Below are 22,645 nucleotides of genomic sequence, written 5' to 3'. Positions count from 1 at the left end.
TCCTCACCCGCACTCCACCTGAGGGCTGGTGGATCATGATACGGGAGTTTGGTAGGGAGTGTCTCATGCCCACAGATCCTGCCGCGAGAAGCAGAGACCCCATGCTGGCCGCCTGCCCCACACACCACGTACAGATGGGGTTCAGGATATACTGCATCGTGTCATAGATCGCCAAGCCTGATGTCACAGAGCCACCTGGGAGAATTAAAAATGGAGACTTTAAACATCCAGGTGCCCTGTCCGCAAAGCTGGAAACCATCTAGAACCCGCCGCTTGCGAGACTCACCTGGGCTGTTGATGTACATGTGGATAGGCTTCTTGTTGCTCTCAGACTGCAGAAAAAGGAGCTGTGCGATCACCAGACTGGCCAACGAGTCATCGATCTATGATGGGGAGTGGAGAGCACCAGCAGGGAAAGTGGGAGAAGGGCAGAGAACTAGTCAGCCATGCTTTAATGCTTTAACTTGGCCACTCAAGATGTGGTCTAGGTTCTGGGGCCACAGAAAAGAGCAACGGGTGTGCAGGGGTACACTATATCTTCACAAGTGCAAGACCATGCCACGCTCTACCACCACCTCCACTCCCTGCTCCCTTCACCCACCTCTGTCCTTCAAGTGCGCAGTGCCACACCTCACTTGAAGGAAGTGCGAAGGGCTGCACCCAACCACATAACATAAAGCATGTAGAACTACAGCCTCATCACCCCACTCCACTCTTCCCTCAGCAGGTGTGCAGCATTGCCACCTTCCAACTTTCCAGCAGGTCTCTTCACACTTTGTCAACCTCACATTGTAGCATTCAAAACCCAACCCTGCTCATACAAGGGACATTATTCAGACTGTGCTGCTGTCTGTGCTCACATACACCACAGTACCCAACACGTGTGACCACTATTGGGTAGAAGACAAGTAGTTTACCGGGCCCATAAGACAGATGATCCTTTCCCTCAGCAGCCTGGAGTAGATATCGTACGCCCGCTCTCCGCGCCCCTGCAAGGGAGAAAGTATCCACAGGTCAGTCGCATTATTCCAAGACCGTTAAGAGAGCAGGTCTAAGCACCACAAAGGGGACAAATTATGTACTTGCAGGGTTCCTGTGGTGAAGTCTTCAGGGGAGCAGTTACCCCACAATCTGATGGCCAGGATGCTGGGGGATGCAAATGACCATAGAGGGGCACTGAAGGAGCTACATATCTGTGGATACATGAGGACCACCCAAGCATAGTTGAACCATAGCCATGTCTTTAATCTGCTTTGGCTTGTGGAGTCTATTGTTTTCCTTTGCTTAAGACGGTTTGCTCTGTGTGCCTAATCTCCTCCTTTAATAGGAGCGTTGGCTCAGTGTGCCGTGTCCTTTCTCTGTATAGGAGCGTTCTCAGTGTGCTATGTCCTTTCTCTGTATAGGAGTGTTAGCTCGGAGTACTGCGTCTTTTCTCTGTATAGGAGCATTTGCCTAATCCCTTTTTATAGGAGCATTGGCTCAGTGTTCTGTGTCCTTTCTCTGTATAGGAGCGTTGGCTCAGTGTGCCGTGTCCTTCCTCTGTATAGGAGTGTTAGCCCAGTGTGCCTTGTCCTTCCTCTGTATAGCAGTGTTAGCCCAGTGTGCCGTGTCCTTTCTCTGTATAGGAGCGTTTGCCTAATCCCTTCCTTGTATAGGCGTGTTAGCTCAGTGTGCCGTGTCATTTCTCTGTATAGGAGTGTTAGCTCAGTGTGCCGTGTCCTTTCTCTGTATAGGAGCGTTTGCCTAATCCCTTCCTTGTATAGGAGTGTTAGCTCAGTGTACCGCGTCCTTTCTCTGTATAGGAGCATTTGCCTAATCCCTTCCTTGTATAGGCGTGTTAGCTCAGTGTGCCGTGTCCTTTCTCTGTATAGGCGTGTTAGCTCAGTGTGTCGTGTCCTTTCTCTGTATAGGATTGTTAGCTCAGTGTGCCGTGTCCTTTATCTGTATAGGAGAGTTTGCCTAATCCCTTCCTTGTATAGGCGTGTTAGCTCAGTGTGCCGTGTCCTTTCTCTGTATAGGAGTGTTAGCTCAGTGTGCCGTGTCCTTTCTCTGTATAGGAGCATTTGCCTAATCCCTTCCTTGTATGGGAGGGATGGCAGTGTGCCGTGTCCCTTCTCTGTATAGGCGTGTTAGCTCAGTGTGCTGTGTCCTTTATCTGTATAGGAGCGTTTGCCTAATCCCTTCCTTGTATAGGAGTGTTAGCCCAGTGTACCGCGTCCTTTCTCTGTATAGGAGCATTTGCCTAATCCCTTCCTTGTATGGGAGGGATGGCAGTGTGCCGTGTCCCTTCTCTGTATAGGCGTGTTAGCTCAGTGTGCTGTGTCCTTTATCTGTATAGGAGCGTTTGCCTAATCCCTTCCTTGTATAGGCGCGTTAGCTCAGTGTGCTGTGTCCTTTCTCTGTATAGGCGTGTTAGCTCAGTGTGCCGTGTCCTTTCTCTGTATAGGATTGTTAGCTCAGTGTGCCGTGTCCTTTATCTGTATAGGAGCGTTTGCCTAATCCCTTCCTTGTATAGGAGTGTTAGCTCAGTGTGCTGTGTCCTTTATCTGTATAGGAGCGTTTGCATAATCCCTTCCTTGTATAGGCGCGTTAGCTCAGTGTGCTGTGTCCTTTCTCTGTATAGGCGTGTTAGCTCAGTGTGCCGTGTCCTTTCTCTGTATAGGAGCGTTTGCCTAATCCCTTCCTTGTATAGGAGTGTTAGCCCAGTGTCCCGCTCCGTTCTCTGTATAGGAGCATTTGCCTAATCCCTTCTTTGTATGGGAGGGATGGCTCAGTGTGCCGTGTCCCTTCTCTGTATAGGCGTGTTAGCTCAGTGTGCCGTGTTTTTTCTCTGTATAGGAGCGTTTGCCTAATCCCTTCCTTGTATAGGCGCGTTAGCTCAGTGTGCCGTGTCCTTTCTCTGTATAGGAGCATTTGCCTAATCCCTTCCTTGTATAGGCGCGTTAGCTCAGTGTGCTGTGTCCTTTCTCTGTATAGGCGTGTTAGCTCAGTGTGCCGTGTCCTTTCTCTGTATAGGCGTGTTAGCTCAGTGTGCTGTGTCCTTTCTCTGTATAGGCGTGTTAGCTCAGTGTACCGCGTCCTTTCTCTGTATAGGAGCATTTGCCTAATCCCTTCCTTGTATGGGAGGGATGGCTCAGTGTGCCGTGTCCCTTCTCTGTATAGGCGTGTTAGCTCAGTGTACCACGTCCTTTCTCTGTATAGGAGCATTTGCCTAATCCCTTCCTTGTATGGGAGGGATGGCTCAGTGTGCCGTGTCCCTTCTCTGTATAGGCGTGTTAGCTCAGTGTACCGCGTCCTTTCTCTGTATAGGAGCATTTGCCTAATCTCTTCCTTGTATGGGAGGGATGGCTCAGTGTGCCGTGTCCCTTCTCTGTATAGGCGTGTTAGCTCAGTTTGCCGTGTTTTTTCTCTGTATAGGAGCGTTTGCCTAATCCCTTCCTTGTATAGGAGTGTTAGCTCAGTGTGCTGTGTCCTTTATCTGTATAGGAGCGTTTGCCTAATCCCTTCCTTGTATAGGCGCGTTAGCTCAGTGTGCTGTGTCCTTTCTCTGTATAGGAGCGTTAGCTCAGTGTGCCGTGTTTTTTCTCTGTATAGGAGCGTTTGCCTAATCCCTTCCTTGTATAGGAGTGTTAGCTCAGTGTGCTGTGTCCTTTATCTGTATAGGAGCGTTTGCCTAATCCCTTCCTTGTATAGGCGCGTTAGCTCAGTGTGCTGTGTCCTTTCTCTGTATAGGCGTGTTAGCTCAGTGTGCTGTGTCCTTTCTCTGTATAGGCGTGTTAGCTCAGTGTGCCGTGTCCTTTATCTGTATAGGAGCGTTTGCCTAATCCCTTCCTTGTATAGGCGTGTTAGCTCAGTGTGCCGTGTCTTTTCTCTGTATAAGAGCATTTACATAATCCCTTCCTTGTCTAGGAGCGTTATCTCAGTGTGCTGTGTCCTTTCTCTGTATAGGCGTGTTAGCTCAGTGTGCTGTGTCCTTTCTCTGTATAGGCGTGTTAGCTCAGTGTGCCGTGTCCTTTATCTGTATAGGAGCGTTTGCCTAATCCCTTCCTTGTATAGGCGTGTTAGCTCAGTGTGCCGTGTCTTTTCTCTGTATAAGAGCATTTACATAATCCCTTCCTTGTCTAGGAGCGTTATCTCAGTGTGCTGTGTCCTTTCTCTGTATAGGCGTGTTAGCTCAGTGTGCTGTGTCCTTTCTCTGTATAGGCGCGTTAGCTCAGTGTGCTGTGTCCTTTCTCTGTATAGGCGTGTTAGCTCAGTGTGCTGTGTCCTTTCTCTGTATAGGCGTGTTAGCTCAGTGTGCCGTGTTTTTTCTCTGTATAGGAGCGTTTGCCTAATCCCTTCCTTGTATAGGCGCGTTAGCTCAGTGTGCCGTGTCCTTTCTCTGTATAGGAGCATTTGCCTAATCCCTTCCTTGTATGGGAGGGATGGCAGTGTGCCGTGTCCCTTCTCTGTATAGGCGTGTTAGCTCAGTGTGCTGTGTCCTTTATCTGTATAGGAGCGTTTGCCTAATCCCTTCCTTGTATAGGCGCGTTAGCTCAGTGTGCTGTGTCCTTTCTCTGTATAGGCGTGTTAGCTCAGTGTGCTGTGTCCTTTCTCTGTATAGGCGTGTTAGCTCAGTGTGCCGTGTCCTTTATCTGTATAGGAGCGTTTGCCTAATCCCTTCCTTGTATAGGCGTGTTAGCTCAGTGTGCCGTGTCCTTTCTCTGTATAAGAGCATTTGCATAATCCCTTCCTTGTCTAGGAGCGTTATCTCAGTGTGCTGTGTCCTTTCTCTGTATAGGAGTGTTAGCTCAGTGTGCCATGTCCTTTCTCTGTATAGGAGCGTTTGCCTAATCCCTTCCTTGTATAGGAGTGTTAGCCCAGTGTACCGCGTCCTTTCTCTGTATAGGAGCATTTGCATAATCCCTTCCTTGTCTAGGAGCGTTATCTCAGTGTGCTGTGTCCTTTCTCTGTATAGGAGTGTTAGCTCAGTGTGCCGTGTCCCTTCTCTGTATAGGAGCGTTAGCTCAGTGTGCCATGTCCTTTCTCTGTATAGGAGCGTTTGCCTAATCCCTTCCTTGTATAGGAGTGTTAGCCTAGTGTACCGCGTCCTTTCTCTGTATAGGAGCATTTGCATAATCCCTTCCTTGTCTAGGAGCGTTATCTCAGTGTGCTGTGTCCTTTCTCTGTATAGGAGTGTTAGCTCAGTGTGCCGTGTCCCTTCTCTGTATAGGCGCGTTAGCTCAGTGTGCCGTGTCCTTTCTCTGTATAGGAGCGTTGGCCTCATTTTCTCGTATAGGAGTATGCTGTGTGCCTAATCCTTTCCTTATAACATAGTTTTCGGTTTGTGACTATCCCTTAGTCTGTCATGGTTTTGCCATTCTTCACATAATAGAAAGCTCACACAGAGAAACCCCCCCCTCTGCCCCCCCTGGCCCTGTTAAAAGGGAGTGCAGTTTCTTTGGGACTCTTGGTGGGCCAGGAGTGGTAATCCCCAATTAACTCTGGCCTACGAGAGGTACCCTTAAGGTCTGAAGCAGCTCCATCCTTTGAGAAGGGTGGTGCTCTTTCAGTGCCTAAATGCTGGCACGCTGAAGGTGGTGTATGAGCACTTCATGGTGCACATCAGGTCTGGGTTACCCTCCCCTTAACATGGCACCTCCAGCCCCCACTCGGAGGTGCCGAGTGCTTCGCAGTCTGAAGGTTGGAGGTGAAAGGAAGTTACAAAAGGATGGTCGACGAGGTGGTTTGTATGGATTATGAGGGGAGAAGGGATTTTGCGAAAGGTGGCTGGGGAAAGGTCACCACGGATGTGAGGGGCATTCCAGGCTTTGAGTAAGTGCATATAATACCAGTAACAGTGTAGATAACAGCAAATGGGTCTGACAACTATTCTGCAGTTTTTCCAAGTGAATTGAGGCGCCACCAAGCAAGGAGGGGAGACGGGGAACATTTATCTTCAAGGCATGGTACGTTCAGATTGTGCAAGTGCACAGACGGTACAGGAGAGGGGTGGTGGGGGGGATGGGAGGGGAGTTTGGGAAATCAAGTGCGCCCAGTTAGTCAGAACTGGGTAGGTGCTGAGAGGATGACGTTCTTGTGGATCATTGACCAAGTGCAGTAGCAATGAGACAAATGCGAGAGGACTGGTGAGGGGGGGCCAGAGAACTGTGAGACTGAGGTACACCCGACAGCCAGTCGGCAAGCTGTGTGGAAAAGGAGGGAGAGAGGGATGGAGCAAAGAGAGGGGCTAGCAGGGTAGAGGGAGAGAAGGAATGTCTTAAGAGTTTCCGGAACTTAAGCCCCTGCTGGGGATAACGATCTCCCACCAAATCGCTGCTTGGAGAACCTGCTCACTCGCAGAAGGTTGGAGGTAGATTGGCGGAGGGCTCGGGAGGGACACTATTTAGGTAGGCATCATTGCGGAGGGGTAGGTCCTAGGCCCCAGAAAGCCTTGTGAACAATGCAGAGGGTCTTGAACTTGATCCTTGCCGGCACTGGGAGCCCGTGGAGGGATTTCAGCACCTGAGGGATACGGTCCCTGGGCTTGAGGCCAAGGATAAGTCTCGCAGTTCTGGATGAGTTGCAAAGGGCGCAAAGCAAAGGCAGGGAGGTTGAGAAAGAGGCTGATGCAGTAGTCCAGCGTAGAGAAAACCAGGGCTCTGGAGACAGTGAGCCGCTGGGGGAAGGTGGGATAGGAAGAGTACCTCGGAGGAGGTGCAGCTGGACTTTTTAGAGATGTCTGAGATGTGAGTGGAGTCTAAGATTAACAAAGGTTTTTTGCCGTGCAGGCGCAAGGCCAAGGTAGGCCGGCCAGAGAGTGGGCAGGCGGGAAGAGTCCCAATGTGAAGAATCTCAGTCTTACTGGCGTTGAGGCAGAGGTTGTTTGCAGCACATCATGACTGAATTGCAGACAGTCGGATATGAGTGAAGTAGAGGAGGTGGCTGAGGCTAGCCTGAAGGAGAGTTGTGTGTCATCCGCATAACACTGGAAGTTGGAGATGAAGTGGCAATCACATGTGCCAGGGCAGCCATGTAGACATTGAAGAACCAGGAGGATAGGTTAGAACCTTGGGGACCGCCACAGGTAGAAAGAGCTGTAGTAGAGGGAAAGGACCCAAGTTCCACCTGGGCTGGGCAGTCAGAAAGGAAGGAAGTTAACCATGCCAGAGCCCGACCTGTGATTCCCAGGGTGTCACTGAGATGTGCAATCAGGATTTTGTGGTTAACCGTGTCAATGGCAGAGGGGAGGTCAAGGAGAATGAGAATAGAGGGAGTGTTGGTGTCCAGATTTGAGAGCAGGTCTTCACGGGTGTTCAGAAGAGCAGTTTCTGTGCCTCTGGAAGCTGTAAAGCCAGACTGATGGTCGTGGATGCAACCAGCATATTCAGTGTGGAGGGTAAGCTGAGTGATAGCCAGCATCTCCAGGAGTTTGGTCAGGAAAGGGGTGCTAAGAGATGGGCTGTAGTTTGCCGGAATGGAGTGGCCAGCCGAGGGTTTCTTAAGCAGACTGTGCAAAATGGAGTGCTTACGAGAAGTATGGAAAACTCCAGTGGCAAGAGATTAGAGATCAGCCGAGGCTGGAGCAAGAGGGACAAGGTTGTCCTTAATGGTTTGAGGGGCAGGGGGCCAAGGGAGCCTCCAGTGGTGTTGGTGTGGGCATGAGAGAGGAAAGTATGTCTTGGGTTGAGATGGAGGGAATCGCAATGGTTGTGGGAAGGTCCAGAGGAGTCGAGAGAGTCCAGATTGATGTTTAGATCACCCAGCAGGAGGAGCTGAGAGGATGAGGAGAGTAGAGAGGAGGCCAGGTCAGCCCATACCGAGCAGAAGAGTGGACTTTCCTGGTGGCCTATAGAAGTGACCATGAGGAGAGAAGATTTAGGAGAGCCTGCAGACTAGACATTCGAAAGAAGAATAGGCCCGAGTGGGGATGATAAACATAGGTATCCATTCTGGGAATATCATTGCCACTCGCACTCCGGAACCCTTGGGCCTGGGCACAGAGAGGATCTTGTATCCTTCAGGGAGGAATGTGTCAAATATTCTGACAGATCAGTCCTTTAACCATGTCTCCGTGATGGCGAGATAATTAAGATCCATGCGTTCAAAGAGGTTGCTCTGCTGTCAGACGAGTGTTTGACAGCAGAGCAAGAGTTAAGTGCGGCACTATGGAGCAGCTTGCCATCTTTGAAGGTCTTCCGTGGGGGAGGGTGGGGAGCAGGCTCTGAGGGTGGCAAGAGAGCCAGCAGGATAGTGGAAGATGGCGGAAGGGGCCAAATCCGACAAGGGAGCTGGGACAGTGAGCCAGGGCAAGGGTGCCTGTGCAGAGGAGGAGGAAGGCACAGCAGGCAAGGGAGCCTGTGCAGAGGACGAAGGCACGGCAGGCAAGGGAGCCTGTGCAGGGGAGGAGGAAGGCACAGCAGGCAATTGAGCCTAGGAGAAAGGTAAAGCAGGCAGGGGAGCCTGTGCAGGGGAGGAGGAAGGCACAGCAGGCAATTGAGCCTAGGAGAAAGGTAAAGCAGGCAGGGGAGCCTGTGCAGGGGAGGAGGAAGGCACAGCAGGCAAGGGAGCCTGTGCAGAGGAGGAGGAGGAAGGCAGAGCAGGCAAGGGAGCCTGTGCATAGGAGGAGGAAGGCACAGCAGACAAGGGAGCCTGTGCAGAGGAGGAGGAGGAAGGCAGAGCAGGCAAGGGAGCCTGTGCAGTCCTCTGGGCAATGAGGAGCTTGGAGTTGGGAAAGAGCTGGTTTGATGTGTTTGGGCAGGTTGAGTGAGTCTTTCTGATGAGGTAGCCAAAGGGTGAGTGTTGTTGGGAGTCTGGTCGGGATTGTGTTTCCATAGAGCAGTTTGGGCAGGAAAACTCTAGTGTAGTGCAGAATTTTGGGAGAGGAGGGGTGTTTCTCCTTGCGAATGGGGTGTAGTTGAAGGTGGCATGCCTTGCTGACGGCTGCTACCTGGCCTGAGAAGTTATGGTGCATTGTAATGAATCCCAGGGATTTCACTGGTGTGTAGAGATGCAACGCTTGTCTAATGAGAGTTCTTTAATCCAGTTGGGGTTCAGAGAAGTTACTGTTTTAGTGGGTGGCCGTGCAAGCAGTGATTTTGGAGACCACTTTTCAGGGTGTGTAAAGCAGAGGAGATCCTGATCCGTTGTGTATTGCTGGATGGTGCTAATGGATGGTCTTTAGGATTCAGCATATAGGTTGAATAGGATGGGTAGAGGAAAAATCTGTGCGGTACCTCATATTTGACAGGTGTGCGGGTTTGATCTGCAGGTAGGCATTGAGTCAGAACAGTTTTGACAGGGAGGAAGGAGGTAAACAATTTGACAATGGTGCCAGTTTGAACCTGTGGAACAGAATGTGCTCTAATAGGCGACCCGAGGTGCGAGCCGGCCCACTTTAGTGTAAGGCCCACGTCGGAAAGGCTACCTCCTGTCCAAGCATGTCCTTGCTGGTCCCTGCCATCTGCCAGAAACGCTACCCCTCCGCACCAAGGTGCAACCTGCTCTCGAATGCTGCCTCATAAGGTACAGTCACCCAAGGTTCTGCTTCCTATACTAATGCTCATTCATATGGTTAGGCCATGGTGAGCGCCTCTGCGATGTACATAAAGCATAGCACCCTAATCCCCATGCCTCCCTGGAGCACTCTACAGACTGACTCTACATCCTACCATCACCAACCATTGTGCGACACTGCATGTGAACCTAGCCATTGTGCGACACTGCATGTGAACCTAGCCATTGTGCGACACTGCTTAGAGAATTGAATCTAGGTATTGCCGCGTACTGCTTAGAATAACAATTTGATGTATCCACGGAGGCAAGTGGATGTATTAAAATGATCTGTATTTTATTTCATCGAGCCGGCGCCCCGCACTGCGACCGCCTCCATTCAGCTCTCATTCATTCTTCCAACCGTCCAGAACACACGGCACTTCCAACACAAACATTCTGAGGCGGACGCAGGCGGGGAGCCAAGGTTCCAACAAGGTTCCACAATGAATACTACATCACCCCCCCCCCTTTAAAATATGTACAAAAAATAAATTAACAGCAAATGCAAAATTACAAACATATAGAATACTCTGAATAAAAGATCCCCAAACATGTCTGATAAAACAAATCTGAAACAGAAACATATCCTAAAATAACACCTAAAGTCAACTTGTCATGACAATCTCTGGACCAACATGGTGCTCTTCTTTCTCTTGGACTGTGTACCAGGTTTTGTCTAGGAGCATCATTTCTTTGTTGCATGTCTACTTACGCATTTTGTCCGACTAAAACTCTATTGACATTCTCCACACCACACTGAATATACTCTTCTCCAAACAAATCAGTCACTCTTCCTTCTTTACCAAATTGTCTAATTCTCTCATGTTTACCTTCCCACCTCCATTTACTGACCCTATCCAAATACCATACTGCTCCGCCAGCAACTCTTAACAGCTCTCCTGAACACTTGTATAACCTTGACCGGTCTGCTGTACTTAGTCACCCTTCCTCACATTGCGTCCAATCTTAATTTGCATGTAATCAGGCAAGATTCTCAACTTGTGCTCTTCCGGAGATACTCCACGCTTATTCTGATCAACCAAACCTTGTTTTCCACCATGTAAAGCTCTCCTACAATTAACCCATTCTGGATTAAGCAAAGTGTTGGAAGCTCTTCCCCTCATTAATTCGAATGGAGAAACATTAATTCCCCTTTTAACAGACATCCTACTACTCTACACCCTCTCCTTGAGAACCTCATCCACCGACAAATTATTACTCAAAGCTAACTCCACAGCTTCTATCACGTGGTTATATCTCTCTACTAATCCATTTGTTTGAGGATGATATAAAGCTGAAAACCTCCACTCCCTAATCTCTTGGCAAACTCTGATCTCTCTACACTTGAATGGAACTCCATTGTCACTCATTATTATTTTGGGAAATCCTTCCCTCCTGCAAATTTGCATTATGAATTTCATAATCTCATGACTATCAATTCTACTCACTGCTTTGACTTCAAGCCACCCTGAGTAGTAATCCACCAAAACAACCAATCAACATTACATATGGCCCAACTATGTCAATACCTACCATTTCCCATGGTGCTTCACCCTTACAAATATTGATGGGCTTTGACTTGACAACTTTGCAACTCTTATCACTGTTCTGACACGGCCAGCAATTCCTGATCGCACTCTCTATCATTAGATCCATACCTGGCCACCAGTATTTCAACCACACATTGTTCTTCGTGCCCGTAATGCCAGGATGACCCTGGTGTGCTTTTTCAATAAGTTCACCACATAACTTTTGTGGGGGAATCAATTTATCGCCTCTGACTAAAAATCCATCTTCTATTGACAATTCATCCCTTGCCTCCCAGAATCTCAAACATGCTTCGCTAACTGCCTTCTTTTCAGGCCATCCAGATTTCGTGTATTCACAGATTTGTTGTAGCTCATCGTCTTTACCCAACTCCTCGATCCAAGCATCCTTGGACGCAACTTCAAATACAACAGCTACCATTTCATCATCTACCTCCCCAGCTGTCTATTTCCCAAAGGCAATCTCGATAGAAAATCAGCAACAACATTCCTTTTTCCAGGCACATATTTCACTACAAAATTATAATCTTGTAGTTTAAGACGAAGTCTTGCCAATCTTGGCGAGGCTTTGCACATTCCTTTTAACGTGAGAACTTTAATCAAAGGTTTATGGGCCGTCTGAATCACAAATTTGGTTCCCCATAAATAATTCCTGAAATAATTCACCGCCCAAGAACAAGCCAATAATTCTTTTTCAATCACTGAATATCTACTCTGTGTCTGAAATGGCTCTTGAGGCATGACGGATTACCTTCTCATTAACATGTTCATCTATTTGTGATAAAACTGCCCCTGGCATCCACTGTGATCTTAGTCATTCTACCAAACTCCCATCCTCCTAATTCTAAGGAGTTAAATTTGTTTTTATACAACCTACCGCCTCATCACAGTCATCACTCCATACAAACTTAGCATCCTTTTTTAAAAGTTTTCTCAAAGGTTGTGTGACACTCGCAAAATTCCTAACGAACCTGTTGTAATACTCAAAGCCCCAAAAATGATCTCAACTCATCCTTGTTTTTTGGATTAGGTGCTTTCTTAATTGCTTCCATGGCATCTATTTTGGGTTTGTACCCTTTTCCATTTACAGTATGTCCTAAATATTCTACTTCACTTACTCCAAATTTACACTTGCTCTGCTCAATTTTCAACCCAACATACTCTAATCTCTTCAACACTTATTTCAGCCTTTTATCATGTTCCTTCACTCCTTTCCCAAACACAATAATATCATCTTGATATCAAAAAGTCCCATTTAGACCTTTTAAACCACACATCATGACCCTTTGAAATACTGCTGCCGCAGATGCCAATCCAAATGGCATACGTTTATATCTATACAGACCATGTGGAGTAATAAAAGCTGTAATATCTCTACAATCCTCAGTAAGTGAAATCTGGTTATAAGCTTTTGACAGATCCAATGTAGAAAACACATCAGCATTTCCAATACAATTCAACATTTCAGATATAATGTTGACATCCCTCAAATCCTGAGTTTGCCATTTTTCTTTAGTGCAACGACTATGGGGCTCACCCACTCGGAAGACTCCATCTTTTCTATAACACCTTCAGACTCCAACAAGGTCAATTCTTGCTCGACTTTGTCAGCAATGGCAAATGGAACTGGCCTAGACTTTGTGTCTCTAACCGGTACAGCTCCCTTCTTGAGTCGAATCCTGTGCGCAAAATCCTTTAATAAACCCAAATCTGACTTAATTTCGTTCGTCTCTACTAACACATCCTTTCTTTGTTGTCGACTACTATTAACCAGCAGACTTTGTTCATCAGTACATGGATCCAACCTGATTCTCAAGCCAGCTTGGTCTCTCCATCCTATAACGTTCACACCTTTTTCTGCCACGTAGACTTTGACCTGAGCCCGTCTGTCCTTAAATTGAATGATACCAGAAAACCATCCAATCATTTTGATTCTAGACCCTTCAAATCCACCAGGATTTCTTATGTCTGGTGAATTCAATTCACTTTTGAGACCACGTGTTATTAAACTTCGCCATTTTTCCAATTATCTAGAACCACCTCGCAACTCGGGCATTTAAATTCTCCTTCCGGGGGTTCATGTATGAAAAACACCCTTTCCTCTTCTGATTCCTCCTCTTCATCCAGGATGACTGAGATTTTCTTCTTCTTTCTACATACAACTGCAAAATGGCCCTTTATGCCACAGTTTCCGCATTTCTGTCCTAGTGCTGGACATTGTTTTGCATAGTGTCCAATTCTGCCACAATTATAACACCTGTTTCCTTCTCTTGGCTGGGCATTTTGAAATCTCTGATCATATTGTGTTCGAGGTTCATTCTTCGACCAATTTCTTCCCCTACTTGAACTTCCTCTGTAGTCAAAACTTTTCGCTTTGCTGCCTTTACCCGGAGCGGTCTCACCCTTGTCTTTAGGTCGCAGTGCATTAACTTGACTTGGTTCCTCTTGTTTTTGTGTTATCTTGGTAGTTTGCCGTTGCATACTCTGAATGGCTTCTTCTTTTGTCTTTAATCTCCTTGGAGCACAATTGACTATGCTCCACCCGTTTAGCAATGGCTATAGTCTCAGGTAGTGATGGATTGCCAACCATCCATAATCTGTCTTGAACTATATTGTCTCTTGAGTGAATAATTATATGGTCTCGTATCAATTCATCAAGAGTGATGCCATTACCAAATTGACAGGTTCGTGACAGGACCCTCAATGCCAAAACATATTCTTCAATAGTCTAATTTTCTTTTTGCACTCTGGTGTAACATTTATATCTATTTATAGATGCATTCGTTTCCGGAGCATAGTACTTGTCCAATTGTCTTATAGCCCTGTCATGCTCATCAGCATCTCCAGCCTCATCTCTCGTCAACTCTGGAAGTTCTCTCAACTTCCTTGTGACCTTCTAATCCAAGGGCATGTAACAGAAGCAGTTTCTTCTTCCGGGATGGGAGTTCTTCCTGATCTACAGCTTGGATGTAATTCAACCAGAATTCTTTTCACTCCGCCCAGACAACTGCTTGTTGACCTGGAGTCGGCAGAAAATTTGCTGGAGGCTGAATACTTATGCCTTGCATTTTTGCACCTTTGTACTTTTATTTTCTAACAGTCAAAACCTGGAGTCAATTTCAGAAATAATTCTATTTTCTATGACCTTCTCCTGTGGTCCAAAGGTTATTGAAATGGCTGGACTCGGGCTTATTACAGAGTATATGTGGGCTCCAATGGTCATTTCCAATGTGGGAAGAAAAGAGACTTTTTTTTTTTTAAATACTGGGACGAGGATGAAGATGGCCAATCTTCACCCTCCCCAGACTTCCTGGTCACGTGTGCGATCACATAACCGCGCACTATTAGAGGGTCCTTTTCTTTAAACACGCGATGTTACGCGTGCTGGGAAGCGATTCTTTCCCGAACGAATCAGCAACTCCACTGCACAAAAGGAGCCGCTCACAACTTCCCGGCATCTCCTGTAGGCCTCTCCGCAGTCAGCATGAATGCAGGCCGCGTTGGTTCGGAGCTCCAGCTCTCCTTCTATAACCCAACGTGGGCTCATAGGGCGCCGGATCCTCATCGCCAAATGATGTATCCATGGAGGCAAGTGGATGTATTAAAATGATCTTTATTTTATTTCATCGAGCCGGCGCCCTGCACTGCGACCGCCTCCATTCAGCTCTCAATCATTCTCCCAACCGTCCAGAACACACGGCACTTCCAACACAAACATTCTGAGGAGGACGCAGGCGGGGAGCCAAGGTGCCAACAAGGTTCCACAATGAATACTACACAATTCTAGCCTTTGTCCCCTATTGCACGGCCTATAAAATCGCCTCTAGGCACTGTATTGTGCGGCACTGCTGCCCTTCTGTACCCTGCCACTACAGCCCTATGCACACCCCTCATTGAATTTCCCATCCAGACACGGCATCTTACGGGCCGCAACTGTCTTGTGACCTACCGTAGCCCAACACGAGTTGCTCAATTGCACTATACACACTCAGACTCTCCCCACGATCACAATGCCCATTAGCACACCTCCCCATCCCAGCATAGGCAGACATCCTTGCACTCTCCCTGTAACACCTCGCCCAGCCAGCCTCACAGCCCTCCTCATAGCCCTCACTATAATGATCCCTATGCCTCTCCACACACACTCATCACTTCCAACTCACCGGCCTTAATATCAGACTATAACTTCACAAAGTCTCAGCCACCCATCCTTGACACCAAACTCTGTAACCTCGGACTTTGCTCACGTCCTAAGTTTTTTCTCTGCTCACCCACACCTATCAAGATCAGAAATACCAGATTAGGCACCCGCACCAGTCCGCTACTCCACTCTACTGTCAACAAATGCACTGCCCCTTTCTCTCCACCATACCAACATACATCTACACTACCTCCCTCCAAGGCCCTCACCCCCACAAGCACACCCCTCCCCATACTAGCATAAACCAAAACATCAAAAGCACACAATACCCTCCACTCAAATGTGCTTTATTGAAAGTACGCTCCTAGCAGCACACGCACTAGAGATAAATGATCTACTAGCTACACAGAATCTGGATTTACTATGCATCACCGAAACCTGGCTCAATGCCCAGCCATCGCACTTGCCCTACCCACAGGATACACCATCCTCAGGCAAGATAGATCTGATAAGGCGGGAGGAGGTGTCGCCCTTATCCACAAAGAGCACTGTCCATTAGACTCGCAGACCATAGCTCATGGAATGGAACTGCTGACATCCTATCAGCCAAGCTCTCACTCTCCCCCAATAATCTTATCAATATCCACATCCTATACAGACCGCCCGGACTACCAACAGACCTCCAAGAACACCTCCCCCACCGGCTCACAAACATCAAAAAATCCTCAAATCCTTCTACTAGGAGACCTTAATTTAGGCTTCAATGATCCAAAGGACAAACCCGCCAAAACCCTTGCTAAAGAACTCATAGACTTGGGATTCTCCCAAAAAGTCCTCACCCCCACCCACTCAAAGGCCTAACCCTGGACTGGGTCATGGATCCCAACTGCGCCACTAACATTATCTCCAACTGAGCCTTGCCTTGGACAGACCACACCTGCATTGAATTCCACATCCCCACCGACCCCATACCTAAAACACTAACCTACGCACCGCACCACCCGCCATTACAAGAAGTTCCAAAAAACTCAATGCAGACAATCTGCGACCCTACCTCAAAAACCCCTGCCTAGCTCCTCCCTTCTCCACAGACCCTAATATACTCGGCCATCTTTAATGACACCCTCACTAATGCCATAGATTCTATAGACCCACTTGAAAGCAAGAAAGCTAAAAAAATCATTCCACTGCAACTCCTGGTTCTCGGATGAACTCCAGACCTCCGAGCACAAAAGCACCAGGCACCGAAAAATTGGGAAACAGATCCCAGTGATCTTAAGAGCTTATTTAAACAGCTATCCCTCCAATACAAAAAAGCCATCCTTACAGCAAAATCGAAGTCCTTCAATGATGGGATCACTAATGCCAATTCCCAAGCAAAAGAATCATTCGCAATTTTCAATGAACTAGTCACACCCCCGGCCACCGCTAACGAGATAACTAAAGACAAGGCCTGGTGTGCCAGCATTCAGACCGCCATGCTCAACAAAATAAAACTCCTCCAAAACAAAATATAAAACCATTGCAAGGCCCTCCCTAACCGAAAAACCAATCACCCCACACTAGACAAGTGTAACAACTTTATCCATGAGCAATTCGCATTTAGAAATGTCGCTGAACATTAGGTCCTTAACCTTATCAAAAAGCTCAAACCATCTCTATGCAAAGCAGACATCAGCCCTCCTCAAATCATAAAGGAATTCGCTAATGACATAGCTCCCCTGATTACCACCTTCATTAACGCATCATTCCAAACAGGAACTGTCCCAAATAATCTCAAGGAAGCTTGGGTGCGGACACTTTCAAAAAAAAAAAATAAATAAAAAAAAAATAACTACACTTGACCCAGCACAACCAAACAACTACAGACTGATAATGACAGTTCCTTTCCTCCTGAAAATTCTAGACAAAGCAGCTCACAACCAGATCCAATCATACATGGAAGCTAATTCCATACTAGGCAAAAGGCAATCTGGCTTCCGGGCCGGCCATGGAACAGAATCTGCCTTATTGGACCTAAAAAACCAAATCACACAAATCTTGGACAAAGGCAAACCGGCCCTGCTCCTCCTTATCGATCGATCAGCGGCTTTTGATTTGGTTGATCACCAAATACTTACCAAACACCTCACTCATGCAGCCCATTTCTCCAAACAAGCAGCATCATGGATCACCTCCTTCCTCGAAGGAAGGGCCATGAAGGTCTACTCCGACACAGCAAATGCAGACCCCACCACTATAAACTGCAGTGTCCCCGCCAAGGATCTTGCACAGCCCCTACCCTCTATAACTTCTTCACTAAACCCCTTTTCGACTTACTTGACTCCATCGGTCTGGCATACACTAACTACACAGACGACACTCAAGTACTCATACCCCTAACTGGACTCTGCCACAAAGATGCCACCACCCTCAACAACATTTATGCCAGAGTCCAAGCATGGATGGCAAGCAACGGCCTGTGTCTCAACGGAGACAAGATGGAAATTCTCATTCTTGGACTAAAAAACACTATAACGAAGCTAAGCCCCCAATACGCCAACTTTAACGTAGACAACTCAACAATATTGGTATCACCATCCGTCAAGACCTTAGGGGTTTACATTGACGCTAACCTTTCAATGAGCAAACAAGTCAGCACCATAGCCTGTGCATCAGCGTACAGCACCAAACTCATCAATGCCATCAAACCTTACCTATCTGCCCACAACCGAGTGGCCATAGCAAGAGCAACCATTGGCGCTAAACTTGATGACTGTAATGCCCTCCTAGCTGGCACCTCTGCCAAAAACATCCACAGACTACAAATCACGCAAAATAACGCCCTCCGAGCCGCCTTGAGCATCCCCAGAAGGGACCATATATCTCATGCCAGACGCTCAGCACGATGGCTTCAGGTCAAAGATCGAATCATGCTGAAAATCCTCACCATCACACACAGATGCATCAACAACACTGCTCCCGCTTACCTACCTGAAGCAATATCTAGAACCACTTCCTCCTGACCTACTAGATCTCAGGACACCAACCAGCTACACACTCCTCGCATCAAGAGAGCCACTGCTGGAGGCCTGGGCTTCTCTTACATCGCACCACAACTCTGGAACTCTCTCCCGTTCACCCTCAGAGCTGAAACTTCCATCTCGGCCTTCCGTAACAACCTCAAATCCAAACTCCTCAATTAGTACCATGACCACTTCTCCCACCCTGACCTGTATATTGCAATATAACCAGAAATATAAATAATTTTACTATTGTACCTTGTAAATATATTGCTCATGACTATGTAACTAAGACTGTACTGTAACAAGTGCCACGATGTCCCTGGACTGATGTGAGCTATACCAATGTTAATAAAACAAAACAATGTTTAGGATGGCGAGTTCAATTGTATTTAATGCTGTGGAGGGGTCCAGGTGGACCGAAGGATTCTGTCCTTTGGTAATGTTGTGGATGTCGTTTTGGATGTGAACGGTTGCAGTCTGTGCTATGATCAGGGCCGAAACCAGAGTAGAATGGGTTGAGCAGGTTGTTTTTGGTGACTTACTGTTGGATTTGGCTAGTTACAAAGCGTTCCATTATCCTGGCCAGGTATGGCAGGATAGTGATTTCATAGTTTTCGGGGAGTGTAGTGTCAAGGGGTGGTTTGCTTTGGAGAGGGAGCTTTGCCCTACTTTGTATAGAAGGGGTGGGGTGGAGGGTGGGGGCAAATGACCTGTGAGAGGGAAAGGGATAAATGATGGAAACCGAATGTGGTGGTGGGTTGATAATGCAGCATGATGTGCTTGCATCAAGAATGTTGATTTTTTTGGAACTAGGGCAATGGGGGTGTCCTAGGCTATGGGTGGAATGCGTCCCCATATGTTCGAGAGAGTGGGGATAGAAGGGGGCCTGTATGTTCCATGAGGGAGTTGCATACTGTGGTGGGTGGTTTAGTGTGGGATTGGGGGCTTATTGAAGCTTTGGCACAGCATATGGCTAGCTTTTATTTGGATTGGCAGTCTGTGGGGTTTCCTGGTTAAGGGGCATGAATTCTTTTCCCAGGCTCATTCCAGGAATCTGGCTTAGTGTTTGATGGTGAGGAGTGCGTCATTGATGGCGTGTGGTGTTGGTCGAGTGGTTTGTCTTTTGAGGCAAGCTATTTGGGAGACTGCTTGGGCGATAGTGGTGTTGAAATTGAGGAATCGGGTGAGGGTCTAAATTGCACTGCAGCCATTGGCTGGTTAACTTCCCCAAAAATTCCTAGATGCCACTACGGCCCTCTTTCTAAATGGGGTTTATCTACGTCACTTACTGTCTGCTCCACCACGATGGGGATGAGTGGGCTGCGGCAAAGTGAAGTCTTGTGCAGCTTCCGACATGCTGACACAGCAAGGCTCCCCTGCTGGATACCCCTCTGAAAAGCGATAATGGAGGCACGTCAAAAAAGAAACAGTAATATGCATAAATGGTACAAATACTGGGTAAATTAAGTGGTTTTCATGAAAACTTGGCACAACTTTATCTCTCGAACCAAAGCTGAAAACACTGACCTACAGAAGAGGAAAATTATCAGAGTTTCAGGAAATTACTGAAAACTCATCTGTTTCACTAAACCACCCCATCAGATAAGTCAGTTAGCCTCACGCCATTATTGTGAGCTTAGCTTTATGATGCGTTTACCTTTCTTGGTTCCCTGCACCCTGATGCCAGTGGGCTTTCGGCACGTTACAAGCATACATAAACCTACACTCCATCCATTGGACACGATGGCCAAACTGTTATAACTTTGCCAAGTTGTGAAATGGTAGAACCCGGTTCCTTTTGTGACTTGGTAGTGGGAGATGACCAGAGTGTATATGGCAGTGTTGACTGCCAATGCTGTTTTGGTTCTAGAATACAGACTTTATGGAGAACAGTTTGTGGGTAGGAGGATGTGACTTTCAGTGCTGGGCCCCGATCGTGCTGGAGGGCCGCTTCCTAGAACTTTTAAGTCCAGAGCATTGAGTACTGCTGTGGTATTGCTAAATGGAGACCCTGAGTGATATTGGCCTGCATGCTTTCTGCCTTGGCTGAAGGCATTAACCAGCCCTGGAAGGGGTCACATGCTGTGAACAATCTTTGTAACCACGCTTCCGATCTGCACCCCTTTCCCAGCTACATTTGACAGACCATTTGGCTGAAATTGGTGAATAGGGGATGTGTTTTTCATAATGGCTGAATTCTGAGCTGTATTAGAGTTTCAAGCTCAAAGCTTTTGCATGCTAAAGTTAAGAAGGAAGAGCTAGTATAAACTGACGGCCATGCTTGATAGGGCTGACTTTCTGGTTTGTGCTGGGGAAACGATGGGTGGCGTGTACTGTGGATGGGTATGGAGAGTTGATTACTGATATCTGGCACTGAATCTATGGCTTGCACAGATACTGGGTGGCTTACGCTTTTTGTTAAACATTTTATATGATTAACTGGCATTTTACTTATTTACTTTATCTCTAATGTGCGTAGACATGGCCCGTAGGAATAAGGGCGCAGGGACAAACGGTTGTAACTCAGACCATCCTGAACAAAAAAAAAATCATGGACAGGAGTATGCAAAGGGAGAGTTTAGTAGAAAGAGTGTCTTTAGTACCGGTTTGAAATTCTGAATGCTACTATAGGCTCTCAGATCTGGTGGGAGCTCATTCCAGAGCCTGGGAGATGTGTGGAAAGAGTTCTGTGCAACAATGGCCAGTTTTTCCATAGGAATGAGAAGATTAGAGTTGATGAATCTCTCCAGCAGCCGCACCAGTTTTTTGTCATATAACTGGGGACATCTCTGTGCCGGCATTGGTGTGTGATACAGAGTGTCCGAAAGAATATTCTTTTCCACTGGAAGCAAGTGTAGATTTTGTCTCAGATACGTGGTTGGATTTTTTTTTTTTTTAAGACCCTCGAACACTCTTACTGCGTTATTCTGAATAGCCTGTAGTCTGGCCATGTCCCCCTTTCCCCATGCCATGCAGGAGATTCTAGCAGTAATCTATACGTGCCCCGATAATCTTTCTAGCGATCAAGGCACAGTTTGATATGCGAAGGAAGGGCCTGATTGGAGACAGCAGTTTCAGATCGTATCCTGTGCTGAAAACTAGACTACTGATGTGTGCTTTCATGGAGAGCTCCAGATCCGGCACCACCTCCAAGGTCTTCCCTTTTGTTGAGTGTCTTCATTTCGCAGCCTGCACTGTCAAAGTCTTGGTATTCAGCCCCAGGTTTGTTTATTTATTTGTTCGGATTTGTAAAGCGCGCAGCAGCCCAGGGGCATCGTGGCGCTCGTTACATACATATCTTAGTTACATATACATTATTATACAGGAATGTTCTGAAGCATCGTGGCGTTTGTTGCATAAAGGTTTCTTTGTCTGTCCTACAGGGCCCACAATCATCAACTCTTGTCTTCTTGGTGTTCAGTGCAAGCCTATTATTCTTCATCCAGGATTCGATGTTGCCAAACACCTGGTTGGGGGTAGATGGTATTCTTGGAGTAGTTCCCAGTGAGGCGTATCAAACAGTCATCAGCATAGTTGGCACACAGGGTGCCTTACCTATCCAGCATGTTAAAAAGAAGAGTAATGAAGATGTTAAACAGGGTGGGTGAGATGCATGCCCCCACCCGGGCACCCTGCATGCCACCAGATAGTTTTCTGCCATGGCCTCACTGCAGAAAACTTGCCATTCGGCGGCCAGAGAGAAATGATCTGACCCAGGGATAAATATACGTTGGAATGGTGAGTAGATCACTTATTGTGCATTTCATGGTAAATAAAGAACCATGCTGTATATAAACTAAATTCATAGAGTAAACTATAGTACCTCAATGTAACCAGGATTGCATAGGAATGAAAGCCAGAATGATGAGTGGCACTCTGAAGGAAAAGCAGCAGACAAAAAACATGCTAGATCTATCTACGCATGCATATCTCTTAAGTGTGACTGAATGCTCATCTGGGGCTGGGCTGGATAGCCTGAGCTTTGATTTTTATTTTATGCTAACATTATCCAGCCAATTCTGTTCTGAAAGGAATTCTGAACTGAAGGGTTTTATTTGCGTTTGCATAGGCACCTACAAGTTATTATCTTTGGGAGCCCTAATAACGCGCCGCTTCATTGCATCGCTGTTGTGCCACTTTTCATTCTTACCTATGGAAATGCCATTCCAAGTTGGCCGTTTCCATTGCCTGCACAGAGTGCTGGGCTTGGTGCTGCTGGGGGTCTGGGATTGGAGAAGTGGCTTTTTAATGTTCTGCGTGTAATTCTAAGCCCTTCGGCCAGTGTACCTTATTTATTCTGCTGGCACATTCATCTTTGAAAATAAGCCATGGGTGTTTGGGGCGACTAGTAAAGTGACACAATTATACATACACAGCAATCTGATAACAACAAGCGTTTAGTTTGTTCGCACGGCTTC

The 22,645-nt window shown here is 47.1% G+C and overlaps 1 protein-coding gene across 3 annotated transcripts in view; it reads right to left on the bottom strand.

The window, feature by feature from the left end:
* Positions 1–22,645, bottom strand: part of CLPP (caseinolytic mitochondrial matrix peptidase proteolytic subunit) — a 104,215-nt gene that overhangs the window by 1,580 nt on the left and 79,990 nt on the right. For 2 of the 3 annotated variants that reach the window (XM_069604402.1, XM_069604401.1), the window contains exons 2-5: positions 19,517–19,618; positions 918–989; positions 287–383; positions 8–195 (exon numbers count right to left, since the gene is read on the bottom strand). In XM_069604402.1, the coding sequence (XP_069460503.1) occupies positions 8–195; positions 287–383; positions 918–989; positions 19,517–19,618 (459 nt within the window). The remainder of the gene's footprint in view (positions 1–7; positions 196–286; positions 384–917; positions 990–19,516; positions 19,619–22,645) is intronic. The other variant, XM_069604404.1, reaches the window with a different exon arrangement.

This window comes from Ambystoma mexicanum, chromosome 3q (genome assembly GCF_040938575.1).
Source record: "Ambystoma mexicanum isolate Mex_15411 chromosome 3q, UKY_AmexF1_1, whole genome shotgun sequence".
NCBI lineage: Eukaryota > Metazoa > Chordata > Amphibia > Caudata > Ambystomatidae > Ambystoma > Ambystoma mexicanum.
This window is presented reverse-complemented; position numbering and strand designations above follow the sequence as displayed.